Raw genomic sequence first — 22418 nt, forward strand, 5'->3', positions numbered from 1 at the left:
AACCAGGCTTTTTTTGGTTTAAACCAGGTTTTTTTATTTAGATTTTTTGCTTTATGTATTTATATTACATATCCACAGAAATGTTTGTTTCGCCTTGGTGTTATTATACAACAGCGAGGTTATGCCGGAAGAACTCCCATAAGCTTAAAGAAGTCCGGTCAGTAAATTTCTTAATTGAGAATCTCCCGCCCTAGCCATCGGGAAAATCCCCGTCATTACTTGAAATGTAACACAATAACGGGAAAATCCTGTTATTGCTTTCCATGTTAAATTTAAAGGTCAACGTATCATAATCAGTACGCTAAAACTGAGGTATTAAATTACAAATTTAGTATGTAGATATCATTGAAAGTCCAATCCAAGCTAATGTTGGAAGCTACGTAGGCAATCGATAAATTTTGCCAATTTCTATCAATATATTTAAGCAATCTTGGCTTCTTTATAAAACAACAGGCAATTAGGCATGCAGAAACATACAATTTGGTTTCGTTTCGTATGTTTAGGCTAACCATCCTTACGAAATACCGAGGTTATCAAGGAGAAGACTTTCGCTTAAACTGATATCCGAACCGCTACTTGGTTTACGCATGAAAGAAGGGTTGTGGTTCGACCGAGAATTGAACATGGGACACCTTGATTAAAAGGTGAAAGGGAAATAAAACTACTGCAGGTGGTTTGATATCTGGAAACGTCACTATGAAATTCACACGATTCGCAATTTTCATTCTTTTTATTTTTTTGGTTTAAACCAGTTATTTAAAAAAAGTTGGTGTAAACCAGCTAACCCTAAAAGTAAACACTTCTTTAAAAAAATACACAAATAACTAGCAAAATAGTATGTAGTATTTTTACTTCAAAATATTCCATTCCCTCCTTTTGAAACAAAATAAAATTAAAATAAAACATAACAGAAATACTTAGATTTATATGATACACTTAAAGGCTGCACATCTAGAGCTTTTGGTTCTGTATATTCTTGAAATTCTATAGTTACGTTTTATATAACCACCATCACGGTTTACCCAATCCTCAAGTTTACTGAATTTTTAACAAGAGGGATTCAACATATCATTACGGACCCTCCCCCCCCCCCCAAAGGACTACTGAATATATTTAAGTTAAGCTAAATACAACTGCACAACAAACATGACTGAGTGATTAGCTTTTGCGCTTCTATCGGGAAGTCCGGGATTCAACCACCATTCGACCATTCTGACAAAGCTTTTTTTTCATTCCATCTGTGAATGTAGAAATAGTGCGTGAACTGAGAGTTGGCCGACTTCCTTTCTTCCTTTCTTCCTCCATTGTTTTTAAATCGTTATTATTACTAATTACCAGCAGTGACGGTTTGCGAAGGTTAGGGGGTTGGTCTTTCGGACTGAAGCCCGTTTCCCAAAGTTACGGAATGTCTGCAACAAACGATGCCTGTACTCATAAACTTCAAACATCTCCCAAATAAAATTAGGACTTTTTAGAAAACGAACCAATCAGTAAAACCCTTCCTAAAGTACTTTTCTAAATCCGCTACTGATTATTTGTATAAATTGGTATTCAAGATTGTGTTCGGAAAATTATTGCTAAATCACTTCACAGCTACAGTATAACAGAAATGTGGAAATACGGTTTGACGTATATATTGAAAACCGTACGCTTTAACGGATAAATAGAAAAACGGGCAAGTTTAACTTTTGCGCTAGAAGCTAGAGTACTAAGCTCTTAGAAATGTTTACGGATGGCAAACTAAAGTGATCTAGAGAAGAAAAAAAGATGTCGATAACTCAAAAGTTAAAATAAAGTTAAATAGGCTCTAAAATTGCCCTCAAATACTACATTCTTCATGTTAGGTTTAAATTGTAAAACATATGCTCCATCCATCTTGATGGTGAATTTCAAAGCGAAATATCGCATTTAGGTCATGGAATTCTTATCTAACTATAGAATATACTATAAAAAAGCTATTTAGATAGAAAAATCATGAAAATGAAAAAAGCCAAAATTTCCAAAATTCTTGTTGTTTCCCCAAAAAAAAGCCGGCTTTTTATGGGAAAAAAACCATCGATTCAAAAAAGCCGGCTTTTTTGCATCTCTAGTGGAGACTAATCTGATAAGAGATAACCAACATTTTTGTTTTGTCTCTGATTCTGCACACTATTCTGTCAGTTTAATTCTTTTTGTACTCATATTGAGTAGAACCAGTTTAATTTTCGTGACGGTAATAATGAGGATTATAACGCTATCTTCTCGACTCCCAAGTTCGACTTTGCGTTACATAAGTTCTCCAATACTGTCCCATATATCGCACATGTTACTCAATGTATCATGTCTCAGCATTGTTGCAGATGTTGAATCGTACCTGGTCAGAAGAGACTTTCCCTCACGGTGGTGTGAAGTTCTAACCCTTCCAATAAGTAAAACCAGACAAACCGCAATGACTACTGCGAGCTACAGATCCATTGATCTCACAGCTTGCATCTGTGGGCTCTTTGAGCGCATGTTAAACTTCCGCTTAGTGTAGTATTAGGAATCCGATTGTCTTTTGAGTAAATTACAGTTTGGATTTCGCTCTTTTATATCTAGTATAATCTTTCTTATCGTGAGATTTGGATTCAAGAAGCCTCTCTTGATCGTGATCATTTTGTAGCTATATTGTTTGATTTAGAGAAGGCTTATGACAACTTGGCGTTATTGTATATTAAAACATCTGTATGACTGAGGTCTTGTTGGTCAAAGAACTTTCTTAATGAATGTTATTTTAAAGTGCCTGTGGCTTCTAGCCTTTCAGAACGAATTTTGCAGGATTACGGTGTCTACAAGCCAGTGTTGCTCAGTGTCAGAATGTTGTTGCAGTCAGCAGTGTTTTGTCGTAGATCCAAGCTCCTGTTCGTGGTCTGCTGTATGCTGATGATCTAGCTGTTTATTGCCGCTATGGTACCGTCACAGCATCATCGATATTTACATTAAATCATCTTCGCTGGTCGGGTAGCTGGTTTTCTATTTTATAAATAAATAAATAAAAAACACGTCTGCCGCCAATGAATTTGCCGAGTTGATACGGTCCGATTTCTTGGCTTGACTTCTGTTTATCTTTTAACATGGACACCACACATTTGTAATCGTAAGTACCATTGTCTCCGAGCTCTGAGTTTACTTATGCACTTTCGTACTGCACCTGAAGTGCTGTTCATATAGTGCGTTGCGTCTGTACTGTAGTCTGATTCAGTCCAAGTTAGACCACGGTTGTACTGCTTGTTTATCTGGTCGTTCGTCTTTCCCCAAACATCTCTATATTGCTCATCACTTGATGATTCAGGTGGCTCCTTTCTGGTTGTTTTCATATTAGTCCTGTCACTAGTCTTCATGTTGAAGCAAAAGAACCATCATTAGCCTATCGTTTTCGTCTCAGAATTTTATCTGCATCAGTTGTGTTCAGAACTAATTGCAATTAAGCTTGTTCTTGACCATGCGCTTCAGCTTTCTCTTAGTCGTGTGCTTATCCGCACTTGCTCACAAGGCATTATTAGTTATAAACCTGCAGACTGTCTTTAGTAAACACGAACAACACATTCTTGAAATGCCATCAGGTACAGCAACCAGGGCTTGCGTCATCGTTGCCTGGAGGCGGGGCATGTTAGCATTCGGGGAAATGAACGTGTCGATACAGCCAAAAACACCGCATTGGTAGATGTTACACTGTAGGACCTTCACGTGCCTCGATCTCCGTAACTCTTCATGCAATGAATACGCTCTCACTAATAAGTGGATTGGAACCATGCCAACTAAAATAAGCCCAAGTATATAAAAACCTGTTTTGGGTAATTGGCATACGTCGTTACGTATCTAGTCTCGAGATGGAGTGATCTGGCTTGATTGCGTATCGGATATTCTTATACCACGTATGCATACAAATCATTACTCCTACGTGAAAAACGGAAGTACTTATTATGTATGCTATGTGACGATACAGTTAGGGTGCTGCTGCTTAGGTATGTACTATCCATGGTTTTGGTACATAGGAACATTAAGCTCCAGTTTCAATAAGTGTGTTCTTTAGGAACCAGTTAAGAAGGAACTGTTTATACTGGCCGCTCGAATTCTACATTGTCGATGTAGCAATAGAGAAATATTTTCTCATATTTTGTCTTACTCCTAATAAAAATGAGAAATGAGACTATCAGGGGGCTCAGTTGCAGAACACTCACATCTGCAAAGGATCTCAAGTTTGATCCGGGCCACATTTTCTCTGGATTCTCAAAGTTTTTCATTCCTTCGCCGTTCAGTTGCGTTCACTCATCTCTCTTAGCTTTCACAAAACATTAAACTGAAGGATCCATTTTAACTTTTGGCTATAATTATGATATTCTCCTGATTCGTTTTCGGGTTAGTGTGATAAACCAATAAGTGTCTTAGTTTGCTATTGAAGTTATTTGAATATGTCTTTCAACTGACTTCAAATAAAGTTGGTTTATTCATTATGCACCATTAATATCTTAAAGGAAGAAAATACAAGTAATTAATACTATACAATTTGTATATTTCAGGTATCGGAACGAGATAGTCTTCCAAAGTTTGTGTGTCATCTGTGTGTTGCACAGTTGGAGAACTTTCAGGAGTTCCGAGAGACTTGTCACAAGTCAGCGAAAATATTAATCACATATCTTTCACGGCATGACTTTTGTGTTCCAGAAACATCATCGTTCGTAGACGTGAGTAATTAATTATAAATGTACATTAATTTTTATATTTAACATAAAATTGGTAGTATACGTTCACAGATTTGTATAAAGCATACTTTAGAGATAAGGTACGCAATAGCTGTCACAGGCCAAAATTACTTCTATCCATTGTATCGAATGTCATCCAGTGCTAAATGAGGCGCAGAGGAACGAAGTAAGTACAGTTTTAGCTAACATTGGTGATCACAGCCAAAGGATATAATCACGCTTTTTTTTTTTTTTTTTCCGAAAGACATGAAATTAAAGAAACAAATTGTTCGGAAAGTTTCTAGGGTCAAGATTGGTCACATATGAACCGACTCACAGTAAATTCAGCTGCATGAATTTTAAAGAAAATCAGCAGACAATTCACTACGGTCCGTATTGTTTCACTACTTTTAACTGCTGAACAGTCTTAATTAGTTAGATACACGATTAATTACATTAAAATGCATTATTTAGATATTAATGAAGAAGAAAGAAAAGGAAAACGAGAAAGCAAAGGAAATATGTCACGCAATTTAAGGAAAGTGCCTGTAAAAAGTTCTGTAATAGATAACGAAAGCATGTTTCCTTTGACCCGCCGAATGCCCCAGGAATGAATTGTTATAAATTTGTGATACACTATAAGATTTAATAATTTGATAGATTTCGAAAGTGAATTATTATTCAACAATGAAGAGAACATATTTTGATTACCTACTCTTACCATAAATTCTGTCCCAAAGTTTTAACTGCATTGACACAAAATGGTTAGAGATATTTTAATATCCTAAGAACATGAGTTACATGGATGCATTATGAAGCAAAATCTCAAATAATTCTTCAAAATGGCCACCATTAGCATGCATACAGTTCTTAAGTTTTTGTGGCCACTCATTAGTTGCACTGCGCAACATAACTGGAAAATCTGCACCTGTCTTCCGAAGAGACCGCTTTAAACTTTCAATATTGGGATGTCTCTTCTTGCAAGCCATCTCTTGAAGCTTGCACCACAATTTGTAGTCCAGAGGGTTTAGGTTCGGACTTGCAAAAGGCCAATCTGAAGTGGAAAGGAAGTCCGAAACAGTTGCTTCCAGCCATTGTTGGGTTGTACTTGCCTTGTGTGCTGGGGCTGAGTCCTGCTGGAAGCTCCAGTTCTGTCCATGGAAGAGGGTTTTAGTGAGATTCTTGACTATCTCTCAAGCACTGTCCCCTGGTACACTTGGCTGACGTTTTGGCTCCCATTTCACAGAAATGGATCTCTGCTCCCTCATACCTCACACCATGCCTGGGCAGGATGCTGACCCCTCTGGATCTTTGAAGACTTTTCACAAGCTTCTCTTGAGGATGTGGCATATATCCTGTCATTTTGGAATTGAAAGTCTAACACTGAAAATATTTTTACCAGTAAAAAGGATTCGACCGTGCCCATTTGCTGCGTAACTCTTTAAGTAGGCGCTTTGCTTTTTAGAGCCTCTGGCGCTTCAGTTCACTTGTCAGGAGATGTTCTTTGCGTTGTTTGTAAGCATGGAGTCCCAGGTCACTGGTTAACGTGTGAGACGTAGATATTTTCGATATTTTTAGCTCACGAGCCGTAACTGACTTTCTCGATACTAGATTTCGTGGTACATGGGCCGCCACTGCTTTTACAAGTTCCGATGTTCGTGCTGTGTGTGGTCTTCCTTGCAATCTTTCATAGTTTTAGCCTCAACAAAGCGCTGGGTAGTGTGTTAAACGGATTTATTTTATTTTATTGTATTTTATTTATTTTTATTTATTTATTTATTTATTTATTTATTTTTTTTTTACTAAGTACTGGTTCTAGAGAGTTTTGAAAATTTCCCCTGGTGATTTGGTTACCATGTGCAACGCTATTACGGTCGCACGATTTTCATACTCGCCCCATTCCGTCTTGAACACTTACAACTGACACATTTACGCTTACGGGCGGAAGTACAGTCATCCTCAAAAGTTTTGACAATATTTATGTTAAGATTAGGTAGAATGTAAGTATAAGTCAACGTTTACCAAACAAAGCTTTGATTGACAAGCCATTATCAAAAATGAAAATCTCTTCGAACCATTTTTTTTTTAAAAAAACATCATAACGAATCAACATAAATCTGAAAAGTAAGTTATAACACAAAGAAAACCTATTTGATTACAATTAAGCTCATTTAAGTAGTGTTCTATGTTAATGTTTCGTTGCTTATATTTCAGTTACTTCAATGGCGTGTCACTTTCAATAAAGGAATTAGAAAGGATTTGTGAGGAATTTTGGGTATTAAAACAAGTTAGCTTCGTTTCGCATTGTAAAACTGGTAGAATCCAAACGATACGAATTCAGTACTGAAACCGGAAATAGTAGATATGTAGTTCCGGCTGGAATAAAGGGATGAAGTCAGAGAGAGAATGCTTAATTCTTGCGGTACTGAATCCATATTTAAAATAAAAAGAAAGAAAAGAAAACTCTTATTTATTAACAAGTTTTTTCACCCGTGGGCAATTAGTGTCGAAACCGGTCGCAAATTTCCACCATTTAGGTTGTGAATAAAGGAATACAGTTCAAGGCGAAACTTATTCTTGGGACGCCCCAAGTATTCAAGAAACAAGTAATTTTCAGTTTCTTGACGTTTTATAATATTCTGTATGTATTTTTATTGGTTTCCGTTGTGCGATAAAACACGAAATTGACAGTTTTGTGCGAAATTTCTAACAATACGCGAAATTTTAAAAATACGCTTTCATTAATTTAAAAAACGTCAGTTTTCCGCTGAGGAAACGGTAGAACGTGGCATGAACGGTGCATTTTGGGTGATTCGGACACGGCTATAGAGAACATGTTGCGCGTTAACTATCACCATCGCAGCTGGATGAGGAGGAGCAGTTTTAATTAGCTAGCCAATGGCATGGACTGGTAATAACTGACAAACATACAACAATGGAGGAGGAAAACGTGGAAACATGTAACATAGAACAAAAGGAACCCTATTAAAAATGTCAGGCAATATCTTTTCCACAAGAGCTACAAAATGCGAAACTTTATTTGGATAATGCGACAAAACGCGAAATTTTCAAATTCTTAGTTCGAAAAACTCTTGCTCCTTAATTTGTTTTTAAGCTAAAAATTGATGCTGTACGAAAACCACGCCACTTATGAATCTCTTCAATGACCCTCGTCATGGCAGACTGGACGTTATAAACAGTTATAAAATGTTCCTTTCATGGCCAATGTTGATTTTGGGAATAGGAGATAGTCACACGGTGATAAATCAGGCGAATACAGAGGATGTGGAAGCACACAGATTTGTTTTTAGCCAAAAAGTCACGAACTGCGACGGTTCTGTGATGTGGTGCATTGTTATGCAATAAAGACCAACTGCCTGGTGCTCGATACTCGGTTCTTACGCGAACGATTCGCTTCCACAAGGGCTCAATAACATCCAGATAATAATATTCACCATTCACCATTAACCGTGTGGAACGAATTTCCGACATATAATACGTTTGGAATCGTAAAAACAAATCAACATTGTCTTCTCACGTGACTTTCGAAAACGCGGTTTTTTCGCTTTCGGAGAACCTGCGGACTTCCACGTAGCACTTTGGCGTTTTATTTGCGTGTTGTACTTGAATCACCAAGTCTCATCACCAGTTACAGTCGATTCCAGAAGTGTTATGTTCCATTTGGCTGTTTTAATCAAGTCCTCGCAATGTTCAACGAGAGCAAGGCTTTGGTCGTCAGTTAAGGCGTGCGCAACAAATCGAGCACAAACTTTCCGTTTCTTTAAATCCTTTTGTCAAAATTTCGTAAATCATGTCTTTCGTCGTATTTACCGATAATTCCTCCGCCATCCATCTCACAGTCGAATTCGCATCGTGGGCGATCATTTCACGCACTTGTTCCACCAACTTATCGCGATTTTTGTTTTTCGGGCTGCCTGGCTTTGGGTCGTCTTCCAAGGAGTCACGACCGTCCCGGAATCGCGTATACCCCTCGAACATACATGTATGAGATAAGCATCCATTATCATACACTTGTTTCATCATTTCCAATGTCTGTGTAAATGTTTAACCTAGCTTGAAACAAAATTCAATATTGGCTCTTTGCTCCATCGTGTTTTTGTGACGAGGTGACACCAGATACACTCACTTTTCTTGCTATAACCGACACTCCGTTAATCGGTTCTCATGATTGAGGTCTTGTTTCGTTGAGCAGATATCCAACCTTTTCCGATGATATGTTGCGACAATAGATGGAGCTAGTGGTTATCTGTAAAGAAAAAAGTTCCGTTACTTTTCCGACATACTGTGTATATCAGTCGATGGATGACATTAAGTTGAACAAAATGCCATACTTAAGAGTAAATTCTCATGCGCAGTTTTCAAATATATATATATATATATATATAAAAATCATTTTTATGGCGTTGAAAAGTACGTCGTTTGTTGCCAATAATACGTAATTCACAATTTTTATTCTGCTAGAAAATATTGTTTATTGTTTAATGCATTGTATGTGTAAAAATAAAAATACACTGTTAAGTATCTATTGTTGTTTTGAGTTTCCCTAACGGTTACACACATTTTGCTAAAAATGACACAATACTCCTAACAGTTACGAAAATACTATTTGTAATTTCGGTTTACAAACATTTTGTGTACCGTTCATGATCAGCGGTACAAAACGGATTAAGTTCATAACCTTTGGGTCCACTGTATAGCTGCTACCTACTTCGCAACTATTAATACTGTTACACAAACAGGGCCAAATATAGGGTAACTGCTGCTCATGTGCACAACCAAACTTGCCGCCCTCTTGCAGGTCCAGACGCAACAACCAACCCCTGCAGGTTGCAGGCTACAGTACCCTCGTTTCGTTTGCCCACTTGCAAAATTAACTCAACTATGCAATAAGACTTCACTCTCCTTTCATATTTCAACTAAAACTTCCAGATTGTTGCTTCTACTTTTTTAATAGAACTTAGTTGGTTTTATAAGTTTAAGACTGCCTGCTATACAGTTTACTGAACTCTATAAAATAAAAAAGTACATATATATTTTCTGTTGAATGTGAGATTTAATCTAAAGACATTAGAGGAGAGCCAGATGAAAGAGGAATACCAGATTGAAGTCTTGAATAGATTCTCGGTTTTAGAAGGCTCGGAATGCACTAGTGTTGATACTAGGGTTGAAATTAGAGATAGAATTAAAATTTCAGCAAAAGAAAAATTGGGACACGCGGAAATACGTAGGAACAAACCATGGTTCTACCAGGAATGCACTAAACCATGAGATAAGAAAATACAGGCAAAATTATATTGGCTACAAAATTCGAACAAAATAACTATACAAAATTTTGCTGACATCAGGCGGGAAACTTCCGAAACTTTCAGAACAAAGATACGCAAGTTTTTGAAAATTATAATTAATGATTAGAAAAAGCTGACGGAACAATTCTGACTGATACAGATGGATAGATTAAATAGGTGGAAAGACTTCTTTGATATTTGCTTAACACGCAGCCAAAAACTAACGTTCGTGGAAGAAGGAAATGCGCACAGCAAAACCGTATATTCCACAACCTAACCGAACAGAAATAGAAATCACTATAAATAAATGAAAAAAACACAAATCTCTGGGTGTAGAGGAAATCCCAGTTGAGTTAATTTTAGCTGGAGGGGAAATATTGTGGAACAAGATACACCAACTCATTCTCCTTATCTGGAACAAGGAGGATTGTCTCAAGAGTGGAAAGAATCAATCATTGTTCCAATTCACAAGGAAGTCGACAAAACTAATTGTAATAATTATAGAGGCATTCCTTTTCTGTCAACATACTATAAAATTCTCTCAAACATTCTATTAACAAGATTGACCCCATACACAGATTAATTATTGGAGATTATCAATGTGGATTTAGGCGAAATCGGTCATCTATCTACCAGATATTTACCATTCGACAAATACTCGAAAAGAAATGGGAATACAATACCTCGGTACTCAATTATTTATTAACCTGACAGAGCCTGAATTTTTTTGGGTGCAGTTTTTTGTTAATTTATACTTCAATATGTTAATTGGGCTTCATAGATCACAAAAATACCATTGCATCTAAGAAAATATTTTTTGGTGTCCCTATGTATGGTGTGTCCATATGGTCACGCTAGGCTCTCGTGATATATAAATGCAATAAATAGCACTAGAGTAGGGTTCAAAAACTATATTTTCCTTATCTCTCTTTCATACAAACTTATTCCCATTGTCTTGGGAAAATGACAACAATAGTGTGTTTAATACTTCTTAGTATGGAAATTGAGAAAACAAGGAACACAAAGGCCATTTTACACATGCTGTACGCCCCACTGATGAACAATTTTCTCCAGCACATATTCTTTTTTGTTGCCAGGATCAGGAATAACTAAATGGCCAATACGATCAAATCTTACTGATTCAAATATTCTATTTCCAAAGAAACTCAGTCTGGATACAACTAGACGTCCAGCACCTCTTGGAGACGAACCAAATGCAAGTATATAGTATTGAGCAATTTCTCTTCTAAATTCTAGTTGACTGAAAATTGAACCAGCATTCAGTGATGTCTGCCATGCATTGTAAAATGATACACCCAACAGCCAAGTGAAGATTGACCACCAACATTTCTTTCCCCTGATACCAATTCTGTAGTCCTTTATGTTCCTATCCATTCGATCTGTGCCCCCCATAAACGTATTGTATTCTCCGATCAAACGTGGACGAGTGATCTCTTTCTTGGCTGACCTGGAATATCTTTTTACATTTCCTAGTAGGAAAGCACCATGAACAGTGGATGCGACTGTGACTACTGAATTGTCATGCCATCTTGAAATGACTACACCATGTTCACTGCCTCTATGTTCGTGGTAACCTCTTTTCTGCTTCTTGAATTCAGATGACACTGAGAAATTACATTCTTTGGGAACTGTGTTTTCACGCATAGTACCAGTTACAGCATATCCATTAGACTTTAGGTGTAAGCGAAGTGGTATGCTTGTGAAAAGATTGTAGAAATAGAATCTGAAAATAATTTTTAACGTCACTTGGGAATTAATCTATCATATATAACAGACGATCGGCTGCTTTTCCAAATTTTTGTTCATATTCTGCTATGCATTGCAGAGTTTTGCCTTGGTACGCATCAAAGTTGATTAGGTATCCATTTGGTCTATTCAGGCACCAAACCTTGTACCCGAAACGCACAGATTTTCCTTTTATAAACTATTTATAACCATGTCTGTAATAGTATGCTATCATTGCTTCGTCAAAATTTATTGCCTGCGCCGGAACAAAATGTTTGATGCAATTACTTTTCAATTTATTCATTAGTGAGCGTAGTTTCCAAAGTTTATCTGATTCACTCATCTTGTTGTTGCCCGCAAAATGCAAAAATCTCATTATCTGATAAACCTCTCTCTTCTAATTGCATTGTGTACCATTAAATTTCTCATATCAGTCCCAGAATCCCAATAGTGTCTCTTGACGGAAATGTATTATACCCTGACACAAACAAAACACCCAAAAGTAATTTCAAATCTTCTTTAGAGACATTCGGATCTGGCATGTTTTTAAAAAGCATATTTCTGGATTTCACATATAGCTAAATCGACTATATCTTCATCAAAGAAAAGTTCAAAAAGCTCAATAAGTTTGAAGTTCCTATAGTTTAAATAATCTCCCACAGGAAATACAGGCAGCGAATTGATATCGTTTTGTGTTCACTTTTCCCTGTTTTCACACTGATTCCGCTTCCGTTTCTTTGAAATATTACTTTCCTCCTTCTCTATGTTTTCACTCCCTTGTTCCAGATTCTCTCCTTCCTTCTCCCCCTCAGTCCCTCATAAACACATGTCGTTCTACCAAAGCATTGAGTTGTCTCCCACTTAGGTTGTCTATCAAACCGCCAACATCTTCATCTGCCGAATCCTCGTCAGATAAAATATTTGATTGTGGAGGCTCAATAAATATACACTCTATTTCTCCATGGCCTATTTCTTCCGGTTCCTGAAGTAATTCCAATACTTCATGCATTGTTAAGTACCTGGAAATGCGAAGGAACAGTTTTTCTTAGGACGGAATAATTATGATTTGCCAAGCCTTATTGCTACTACGAAAGCCTAGCGTGACCATGTGGTAACATGAATGGTACATGGCTCTGCACAACGTTCATGTATGTTTCTTAACACAGTACATTATTTCCCTCAATGCCTGACTTCTTTCTGAATCAAAACGCACAATAATTGGAAATATTTTAACAACAATGTAAAGATCAAATGAATTCTCACCTTTTACTATGTGCCACTGTTGCAACTCTAGAAGCAGTAAGATTTTCAGATGCACGTAACTCCACACTAAACAAAGAAATCTCAAGATTGATACTGAAATCTTGTTAAACACATCATTAGCTGAGAGTTGACAGCGCTACATGTGAGTCTTTGTGAAACTAACGAGAGGAAAACAATTTGAAGGTCATCGCGCGAAATGTGACCGTATGGTAACGCAAGGTTATACCAGGTTAATTTTAGAAAGGCTTACGACTCGGTTAAGAGGGAAACATTGTACTCTTACAGAATCTGGAGTACCGAAAAAGCTAGTTAGATTAACTACGATATGTTTAAATGAATCCCATGTGATTTAGACTCCACGTTAAGCTGTAGCTCCACGCCTCATATAGCCTCGGTGCTGAACGAAACGCTAAACTACAAATTAACCAACCATCATTATAGAATACAAATGTAGTCTCCCACAAAGCAACTAGTAGTATAGTTTGTGTGAAGTGTTCAGATTGAGCTTTCGAGATGTAATGATAGTGTTTGAAGAGCTCAATGAAACTTTTCACATTGATTGTTCGTGTTGGTATTTAAACAAACGTTTTCACACTATTCTTCCATTTCGTCACTTAAAGCATAATTAATCAGTAATCGTCTCTACATCAGGAAACTTGAACACATCCATCATACACTTCATACGTGTTGACATATGTCATCATTCGATTGTAACAACTCGTAGTCAGCATTCAAGATAGCTTCGTTCTAGCATAAATCTTGCAATGTTGTATCATTATTAGGGTACTCTCATTATTAAACTTTCTCTCGTTTATTTTTCACATATTTTTGTTTCCTACTGTGTGTATTTTGCTTTCTTGTCATGTTTAATACCATTTTAACACTAACGACTGTTGTATTCACTGCCCGTTACTGACGGATCAGGTCCATTAGATCCTTTTTGGCTTGGAGCGTTTTTTCTAAAGTCATTGTATTTAATAATTTTAATGTGTTTATTGATGAATTCTACATTTTCTTTTCTATACTTAGTATTTACAAACATTCAATATGCTTCTTAGCCTTGGTTACTACTAAGCATCCACTAACATTTGTTACACACAACCTTTGAATGTTCGTTACACACATTTTTCTTACGTTTGAAGCACACTGTTTTGCTTTTCCTATCGAGTTTCGATGGACAAATGTAACATCTGTTCTTGCAATTATTATTGGAGATATGCATGTCCTCAATATGGCCCGGCCGTCCGTAAAGGGAGTCATCCATAATTGTGACGAAAATTGAAAACAAGATCTTGGTTGTCTTTAAAAATGATGAAAAGTCGCGAGAGCTGAGGTCGCTAGCTTGTGGTGTTAAAATATATATATATATATATATAAAATTAAAAAAATCCGTCGTTATAGGATTAATATATATATTACATATTACATGCTTCTCAAGAAACACTCCACTATACTGCAGTTCGAGAGCAACTTTTCTTTATAGAGCTCGTATATCTCCGAAGAGTGATTATTAATTATACTTAATAATTTCATGTAAGTTTCCAATTATTCGAACTTCCCCATCAGAATGCAATCAGGTGCAAACATTGACAAAATTCCACACAAGGCCAAATTTGACAACTCAGAAAATCACAATACAGGCAGTTCCTAAGTTACGTAAATTCATACTTATGTAGAAGTTTCCGATATCAGTAAAACTGACGAACTGTACTCACACCTGAAGTAAGGGTTAGTATTAAAATTCTAAATTCTACTTTGAGAGTCACCTAGGAAGTAAATCGTGGATCGTAGAGCGCGGACAAGTGCTAATTTGATAACGATACACTTGTCATAAATTGTGTGAAACACACTGAGTTTTGTACCATATTTATAAAGCATGTTATGTAATTGAGTTTTTGTACTACAAAATTATTAAACAGTATGTTTCGTATTTTTTCTTATGTGTTTACAACAGATCTTAAGTTATGGTAAAATATCGACTTACGCAAAGAGCCTCGGAATGATGTATTTACGTAAGTATTATCCGTAATTAAAATTTCTTATACAGTACACAATATATGAAGTTCTGGACTGGAACTCCTCGTTCTTTGGTTAAAATATAATTTTAAGGCATTATTTGAAGAACTTAAAATTGAGGTAGGCAAACGTTGATAATATTGAACTAAATGTATTTAATATCTGTACAAAAGTGTTTGTTTCGTATCTGTACCAGTTCCCATTTGTGAGGTATTGCATTTCGCGTTAATACAGATTTTTGCACAGTTTAGTACATGTGATATTGAAAATGCGTACGGAAAGGGTTCCATAGTAATATCTTACAATTGTCTACCAAGAACACATACGTCTACATATGCCAAACATCAATATTGCAATCCATTTATGATTTTTGATGGAATGGCTTTTTAATCATATATTCTGCACACCTTTTTCTCACGCTTTCTAAGGTCATGTTAATTTTCAATTCAGATTCTGCAACAAGAGCAATGCTATCTACAAAGCGAACACTTCCCCTTTCAACCTCGTATTGAAACACCGTCTACCCGTTGGAAATTCTTTAATACATCTAAACAAATGTTAAAAGATAATTGGTAAGAAGAAGTAATTCTATCGAGCTCACCTTCCAATTCACTTTCCTCGGTATTTTTTCTTCTACGAAGTCTTACTTATTAATGCAGAAATTTTGATTTGTATCTGGTTCTTTATCACTCTCATTAAAATTTATTTGTGCACTTAGGGGCCGTTCACATATTACGTAATGCTATTTTTTGACCAATTTTTACCTCCCGCTTGTCACACTTCGTCACGGAAAACCGAACCCCTCCCCCTTTTGTCACGTAGCGCTTTTGGATTTTTTAAAAACCAATTTTACTTATTTTTGGGGTTATTGCAACAAAAAACTAATTTTAATGGCAGAAATTGTATTTTGTTTAAAATGATAGTACTTTAATAATATTTTAACCCCGTAAGGTTGTTTAATTAACCAGTCTTAATTCTTCGAAATTGTGTACTATCATTTTCCCAAGGAGATCGCATCCTTTTTTTAGGACACCGATGATTGGCAGAGTTGAAGTACTGTCGAAAGATGTAGGTGAAACAGAATCTAAAGAATCAACATCGACTTATTCTTGCAGGATCCAGGATGCTTCCTCTATTTGAAGTTCGCCAGTGTCGAAGATGCAGAGAAATTCTCTTCCTGGTCGACCACAGATTCGATGTGATTGCACTCGTGGAGGGGAAGGGATATCTCATTTGTGAACAAGCTTTCAAGCATCTTTGTTGAACTTCAGTTGACCATTTTTTCAAATTCTTGTCCTAAATCACTGTCAGGAATGCGAATAAACTCGATTTCTCGAGGAAAATTCAAATTCAAAGAGCAAAAAAATCAATAGGAGATTAATTTTGTTCGACGAATTTGGTTTTTAATACTTTAGTTCGCTCTGCAGTTCGTGGATTGTTCCGTCACGGAAAATATTTCACGTTGTGTTTCACATGCGAAACTCCTTGGAAGGATAAAGTGAGTAATGATTCCAGGGCTCATAGCGAGTCACTTTTTTTTTAACTAAAAGTTACTTTTTTGGAAGGTAAAGTGACTTTTTCGTGTGATTTGTTTTGCATTGGCAGTTTTCTAAGAAAAATATAAAAATAAATGAAAAAAGGGCAGAAAATTGTTACTCATTACTCTTCTGAAAGCTTCAGTACTTGCTGCCACATGTAAAACAGTCAGCTTTATTCTCACTACAGCTTTTATTCTTTCTTAAGCACAGTGAATGGTTGGTGGATGCTTAAGCTCTCAAGGTGGGGTTGAGAACCCTTCTGTGTCTATTCTTTCTTCTATCATAATAGTCTTTTAGTTTTCTCTCGTAATAGTTAACGATCCGCTCAACGTTGTGTGTGTGTGTTTGTGTGGTTCATCATGTTCGTCTTGTGTTGTGCTTCTTGTATGTTCTTCTTAAGAGTAGGTGATGAATTTGAATATTTCATGGCTTTGAGAACTCAGTGCTAAGTTAAATATAATGTCTGGGATGAAGAAATTCGGAAATAGGCCAGAACTGGTTTCAATTACTCAGAAGATTCTTACATCTGCTAAGTCTGCTTACCGTAACTACAAAGCATACTTAGAAAAACTAAGAAAGGAGGAAGCAAAAAAAGAAGAAGTAAAGAAGAAAAGATGAAACAAAACAACAGAGAGAGAGGTGATGGAGAAATTGACAAAGAAAAAAAAGGGGGCATGATGAGATTTTGGTCACTTTCGTGTGCTTTTGGTCACTTTCAAACTATTTACAAGAGACCAGACCACTATGAGCCCTGTGATTCAAATCAAAAGTTTTTAATCATATTCTCAGAAATAGCGATACGAGTGGGAAAGCGAGAGGATTTTTAAGTAGGGGTTACGATCGGTAACAACTAACTCCAGAAAAGCTTCGTGTGCTGTAAATGCAATGCGGCGATAGCCACAAAACGGAGTTTTATTGTATTGTAATACATGTAGGGTTTGCCATCAGTCATGCTGGTGTCTAGTAGCATCTGCGAATTCCTTCTGCATTATTCATTTTATATAGGCTGTTTGTTCGCAATTTCCCAAAACAATAGAAATATTTATTTATTTATTTATTTATAAAAAGGAAAACAACTGAATGAAATTATTTGTTTAAAAGATTGCACATAAACTTGAGAATAAAAATAAAAATTAACAGCAGAAAAACACGTGTAACGTAACGAAGACGTAAACCTCCTCTTGCCCCTTGTTACACTTCATAAATCAAGGCGGAACCTCTCCCCTCCCCTTGTCGCGTTAGTAATATGTGGACGACCCCTTAGCTTAAAAATAACTGCATACCTTTCCATACGTTTTCTAAGTAAATCTTTCACCTCAATATATACAGTATTTAAGAAAAATATAATTATTTATATCAGCGTTTCCCAACCTTTTTCAACTTGCGGCACACTACGGGTGTTACTTGGATTCTCGCGGCACACTTATAGATATTATTATTTGTATATATAAAATACAGTCATATTTTTTCTTTGATTATTGATCTCCTTGTCACAGAGAAGAAACTCCATCACTGGGTTTTCCGCGTGATAAATCATTATGCTTATTTTACATTTTAATTTAAAAATAGAAAACAATTGCAATAAATATTGAACTCAGGTTTTTAAAAATACGCTTTCTTTTTAAAAACTGTATCCAACCTGAGATCACTAAATAACGAATGAACAAACAAATCTCTTACTTTTAAAACACAAATGTAGGTAATTTGTCGAAAGGATTGAATGATATTTTAAATTTTCAAGTTACGAAATAGTGTGCAACAATAAATAAGCACTAATGGTCATAACAATGATAACAAATACTTTTTTTCAATATTAGAAATGTACAGAACAGTAACCCGGTATGAAACTTAAAATTGTAGATTCGTAGTAGAGGTTCATAGTAATGTAAAATATAAATATACATTTTTCCGTACGTTTTGCAATTTGATTGCTATAAAATTAATAATTTTGTTTCGAGTCCTCGCGGCACACCAGCAGCCCATTCACGGCACACCAGTGTGCCGCGGCACACCGGTTGGGAAACGCTGATTTATATGATTCAGAACACATTTTTCAGATACATGTGTTATAAAACATTTTATAAATCAAGGCCAGTGACTTCTCTTCTTTATGTTTGAAATAAAATTATTAGTTCAAAATTGTTGCAATACATTCCTTTTTATGTTACAAGGTAACGTTCCAAAATTGATGTTGAGAAGCATAACTCATGCATATTTACCCATCATAAAAATGCTTAGACTTTACAATAAATTGAACGACAGGACTGTTTTTTTTTAAATATAAGAGTTAAATTTATTAAACTTCTGTACGAAATAATTCATACAGATTATACGTGATAATATTGTTTGATAACTCAGTGGCACATACCTTTCCTCGTGACTGAATTGTACATTCTTTTTATTTCGTATTTATTTTTCTTTTACTCTATATTTATTGAATTTTTGTTTTTTCTTTCACTTTTCACTATCTTGTAATGTTTATATTATTATTATTTATGTAAATTAAGAAAGTACTAGCTGAACCTGCGCTCTCTTCACAGCGCATTATTTACATATGAGCATGAGTCTCCTTGTCATTCCTCACAACATCTGAACATGTCCATTTACAGACACAGGTGAAGGATGTCTTGATAAAAATCGGCAAGGGATATCATAAAGTGGAGATTTTTCAATTATTTTTTAAATATCTCGCACCATTTGCAAGCTTTAGCCTACTTCCGGTTGGAGTTTCTAATGCATGTACGATCAGTGTTTTATTTCTTCTTGCATGCAGTATGTAATAACCAAATACATTACACATTCAGTTAATTATAATGTCAGTGATATATAGTGTTCATTGGGCAAAACACTACAAACAATAAAGATTCATCTTAGACTGGAGAAATGGTTATCCTTCGTTTTTCATTATCATTTGGACATAAAACAAACGTCTAAGAGAGATACAATCCCTGTATACAAACATGTCGTGTTGGAATGTATAACTTGAAGGATATTCAATTAGAACTGAAAAATCTACACAAAATTTGCAATCGACAAATGAAAACGGCATCTTTCTAGAGCCTATGGTTCCCGTGAACTCACTGTCGAAAGGATTGACCACAAACATATGAACTTTTCTCGAATTTTAATCAAATTATGTGGGTTTATGTGTGTACTTTCAAGTAAATAAATAAATAGACCAGTAAGAGTGTTTAAGAATTATATTTCTCTATTTTCAGAGTCGAGATCCTTTGTATTTAGCACCGAGAGTAGCTCCATCTGTTCCAGTAACTGATCCAATAATTGAAGCAACAAATACAGAGATCCATATAAAAGCTGAAGACGAATACATAGAGGACAGTGTTATAGATGATGGCGATCAATCATATGTGTTTGATTATCAACAAAATGGTGAAGAGAGTGAGGACATTGTTTCGGAAATTGAATCGAAGTATAGACCTCCAGTTTCCGGTAACAGTAATGATGTGAATTTAGATCAGGAAGTTGTGTTTGTCTCAGAACAGGAAGGTGTGCAGATAGGTGGCGATGAATCGGATGTATCTCGTGAAGGGATTTCGGCACCAGAAATTGACTTAAATGGTCCGAATGTGCTTTCCGAGTGGAACTATGAGGACGATGGAAGTTGTGTTGTGGTGTGTGGGAGGGACAATAGTACGCCTACCAGTTGTGAATATCCAGATAGTAACATTACCAGTATTTATGATCCAGATCCAGCCGCGCAAGGTAGAAATAGTATAAATGAACTTCGAAATAATAGCAATAGACTTAAACGCCCCACTGCCAGTACTCAATACTGGGTAGTGAATAAACAAAAGAAATTCAATCAGACCCCAAATCTTACGAGAAATCCTGCGTACAGACATGCATTGTCGCATAAAATTCAGCGACCTGAATTGGCTTCGGCCAAGCAACAGATCGAGAACGTAAAACGAAGTTTGGGAAGCAACCCAAGAAAGAAATTATCAGCAACTGTCAAAAATCCATTGGCTTCGTCTAAGAAGAGCACTAGTGTAAGTCAAAATGTTTCCGAAGTTACTGACGGATTAACGGAAGGGATTAACAAAGAGAACAGGTTGGTATATTATTAAATGTACTTTTCTTTTCTTTTTTGTGCTTGTCTCTTTATGTTTGAATTAACTGAAGAATAGAGTTGCGTGCAATCTACTTTTGAAAAGATTTTTCTATGACGTTTTTTTTCTTATACCTGGGAAATTTTCAACTTTTTCCGAAATTTCAGTTTAAAATGATCAGACATTAATTTGCCAAAAAACATTTAATTATCGTATTTCGACAGATAAAAAAATCAAAGATTTTCAGAAATAAAAGAATAGACAAAGAATAAAATAAATAAGGACAAATCGTGAGCTATGTAGGTTTAGCACTACCAACGAATTACTGGTAGTTTCGTGGCGTAAAACTGCTCGAATTATGTTCAACGACAAAGATCTTTCAGTCGAGTGTTAATGTAATTTGTAACGAAACTGTAAAAGTTACGTTTTGTTTTTCGGAATTATAATTTATATTAAAGTATAAATTAAAACATTAGTTTGTCCCGTGTTTCAAGATCAGTAGGTTCCAGAATTCATTAGTCAAAACAATTAGGGAAGCACTCCAGAAAACGCAAAACCGTGGGACATCGGCATTTTCGGTGTATTTGGTTGTAGGACTGTGAAATCATCAGGATACTTGGAAATGCTACTTGTTCCACATTTTGAACATTGAATGAATGGGGTACTGTGATGTAGTGTTGAATAAGTGCAGTGACTGCACAACACATTTTAGCGAAATCTGTGGCGTGGAGAGTCATAGGTAAAACGGAAGTCGGGAAAACACAACCTATGGTAGCTGAGGCTATTGGCGTATCGCGCAGTTTCATTTCCAGACTGGACACGCTTGCAACAGACGGTAACAATGCGTCGGAGGCCAGAACAAGGTAACCCAAGGACAACGCCAGCAAGGGAAGACTGTTACTTGGTTTTATCGGTTCGGAGAAGCAGGTAGCATAGTGCAATTGACTTGCAATCTGGGCTTGTACTGGCAACAGGACACGGGATGTCAACTCAAACCTTACCCAATAGTCCGCTGCGGGAAAGAGGCCTTTATGCAAGAAGGCCGTTGATATGTCTCCCTTTGATCGCCCAACATCGTAGGGGCCGCAGAAACTAGGCTGTTGGATATCGTGAGTGGGGGAATATTAATTAGAGCACTGTTCTGTTCTCAGACGAGTCATGCTTTAGCTTACAATCAGTCAATCGACGCATTCTTATATGGAGCGAACGTGGATCTCAAAACTATGTCTCATGTGCAGTTGCAATATGGAGGAGGTTGAATAATGATGTAAGCAGGAATCAGTGCTGGACGATGTATAGCCCTGCGAATCATCCCAAACGATATTCGGACAGCTTATCGGTACAGAGAGGAGATTCTTAGCCGTCACGTTATTCTGTGACTGCAGCAGTTGACCATGCTTTCATTTTTGAGGCAATAATGCCAGAGCACTTGTAGTAGATATGATGCATGTACCACACAGACGGTATCGAATGAATGGTATGACAGACGTATTACTGTTAGACCAGCACCAGCTGCAACTCTGCAACAGTTGAAAATGACGGTACTGAAGAGGCTGTGGGTTGTCCTACACAGGATAGCATCGATAACCTGATCCAATCCATGCTAAACAGATGCACCAGTTGTAGGCGTCCAGGTTGACCACACACCTTATGAGTGAAATATTTTATTGTCCGAATGTCCATTTCTATGGTGTTTCTATGATGCATTTTCATTCAAGTGCATAATTCACTCAAAGAGTTCATTCGTGTTGACCATTCAGCAAAGGTGCATTGCAGTCA

At 36.4% G+C, this 22418-nt stretch overlaps 1 protein-coding gene across 2 annotated transcripts in view; it reads left to right on the forward strand.

Annotated features, from left to right (window-relative positions):
* The window catches only part of LOC145680372 (uncharacterized), a 55996-nt gene that overhangs the window by 15723 nt on the left and 17855 nt on the right, over positions 1-22418 (forward strand). For both annotated transcript variants that reach the window (XM_081750799.1, XM_081750800.1), the window contains exons 2-3: positions 4539-4703; positions 19788-20641. In XM_081750799.1, the coding sequence (XP_081606925.1) occupies positions 4539-4703; positions 19788-20641 (1019 nt within the window). The remainder of the gene's footprint in view (positions 1-4538; positions 4704-19787; positions 20642-22418) is intronic.

The sequence above is a fragment of the Thermobia domestica genome, chromosome 3 (genome assembly GCF_964235325.1).
Source record: "Thermobia domestica chromosome 3, izTheDome1.hap1.1, whole genome shotgun sequence".
Taxonomy (NCBI): domain Eukaryota; kingdom Metazoa; phylum Arthropoda; class Insecta; order Zygentoma; family Lepismatidae; genus Thermobia; species Thermobia domestica.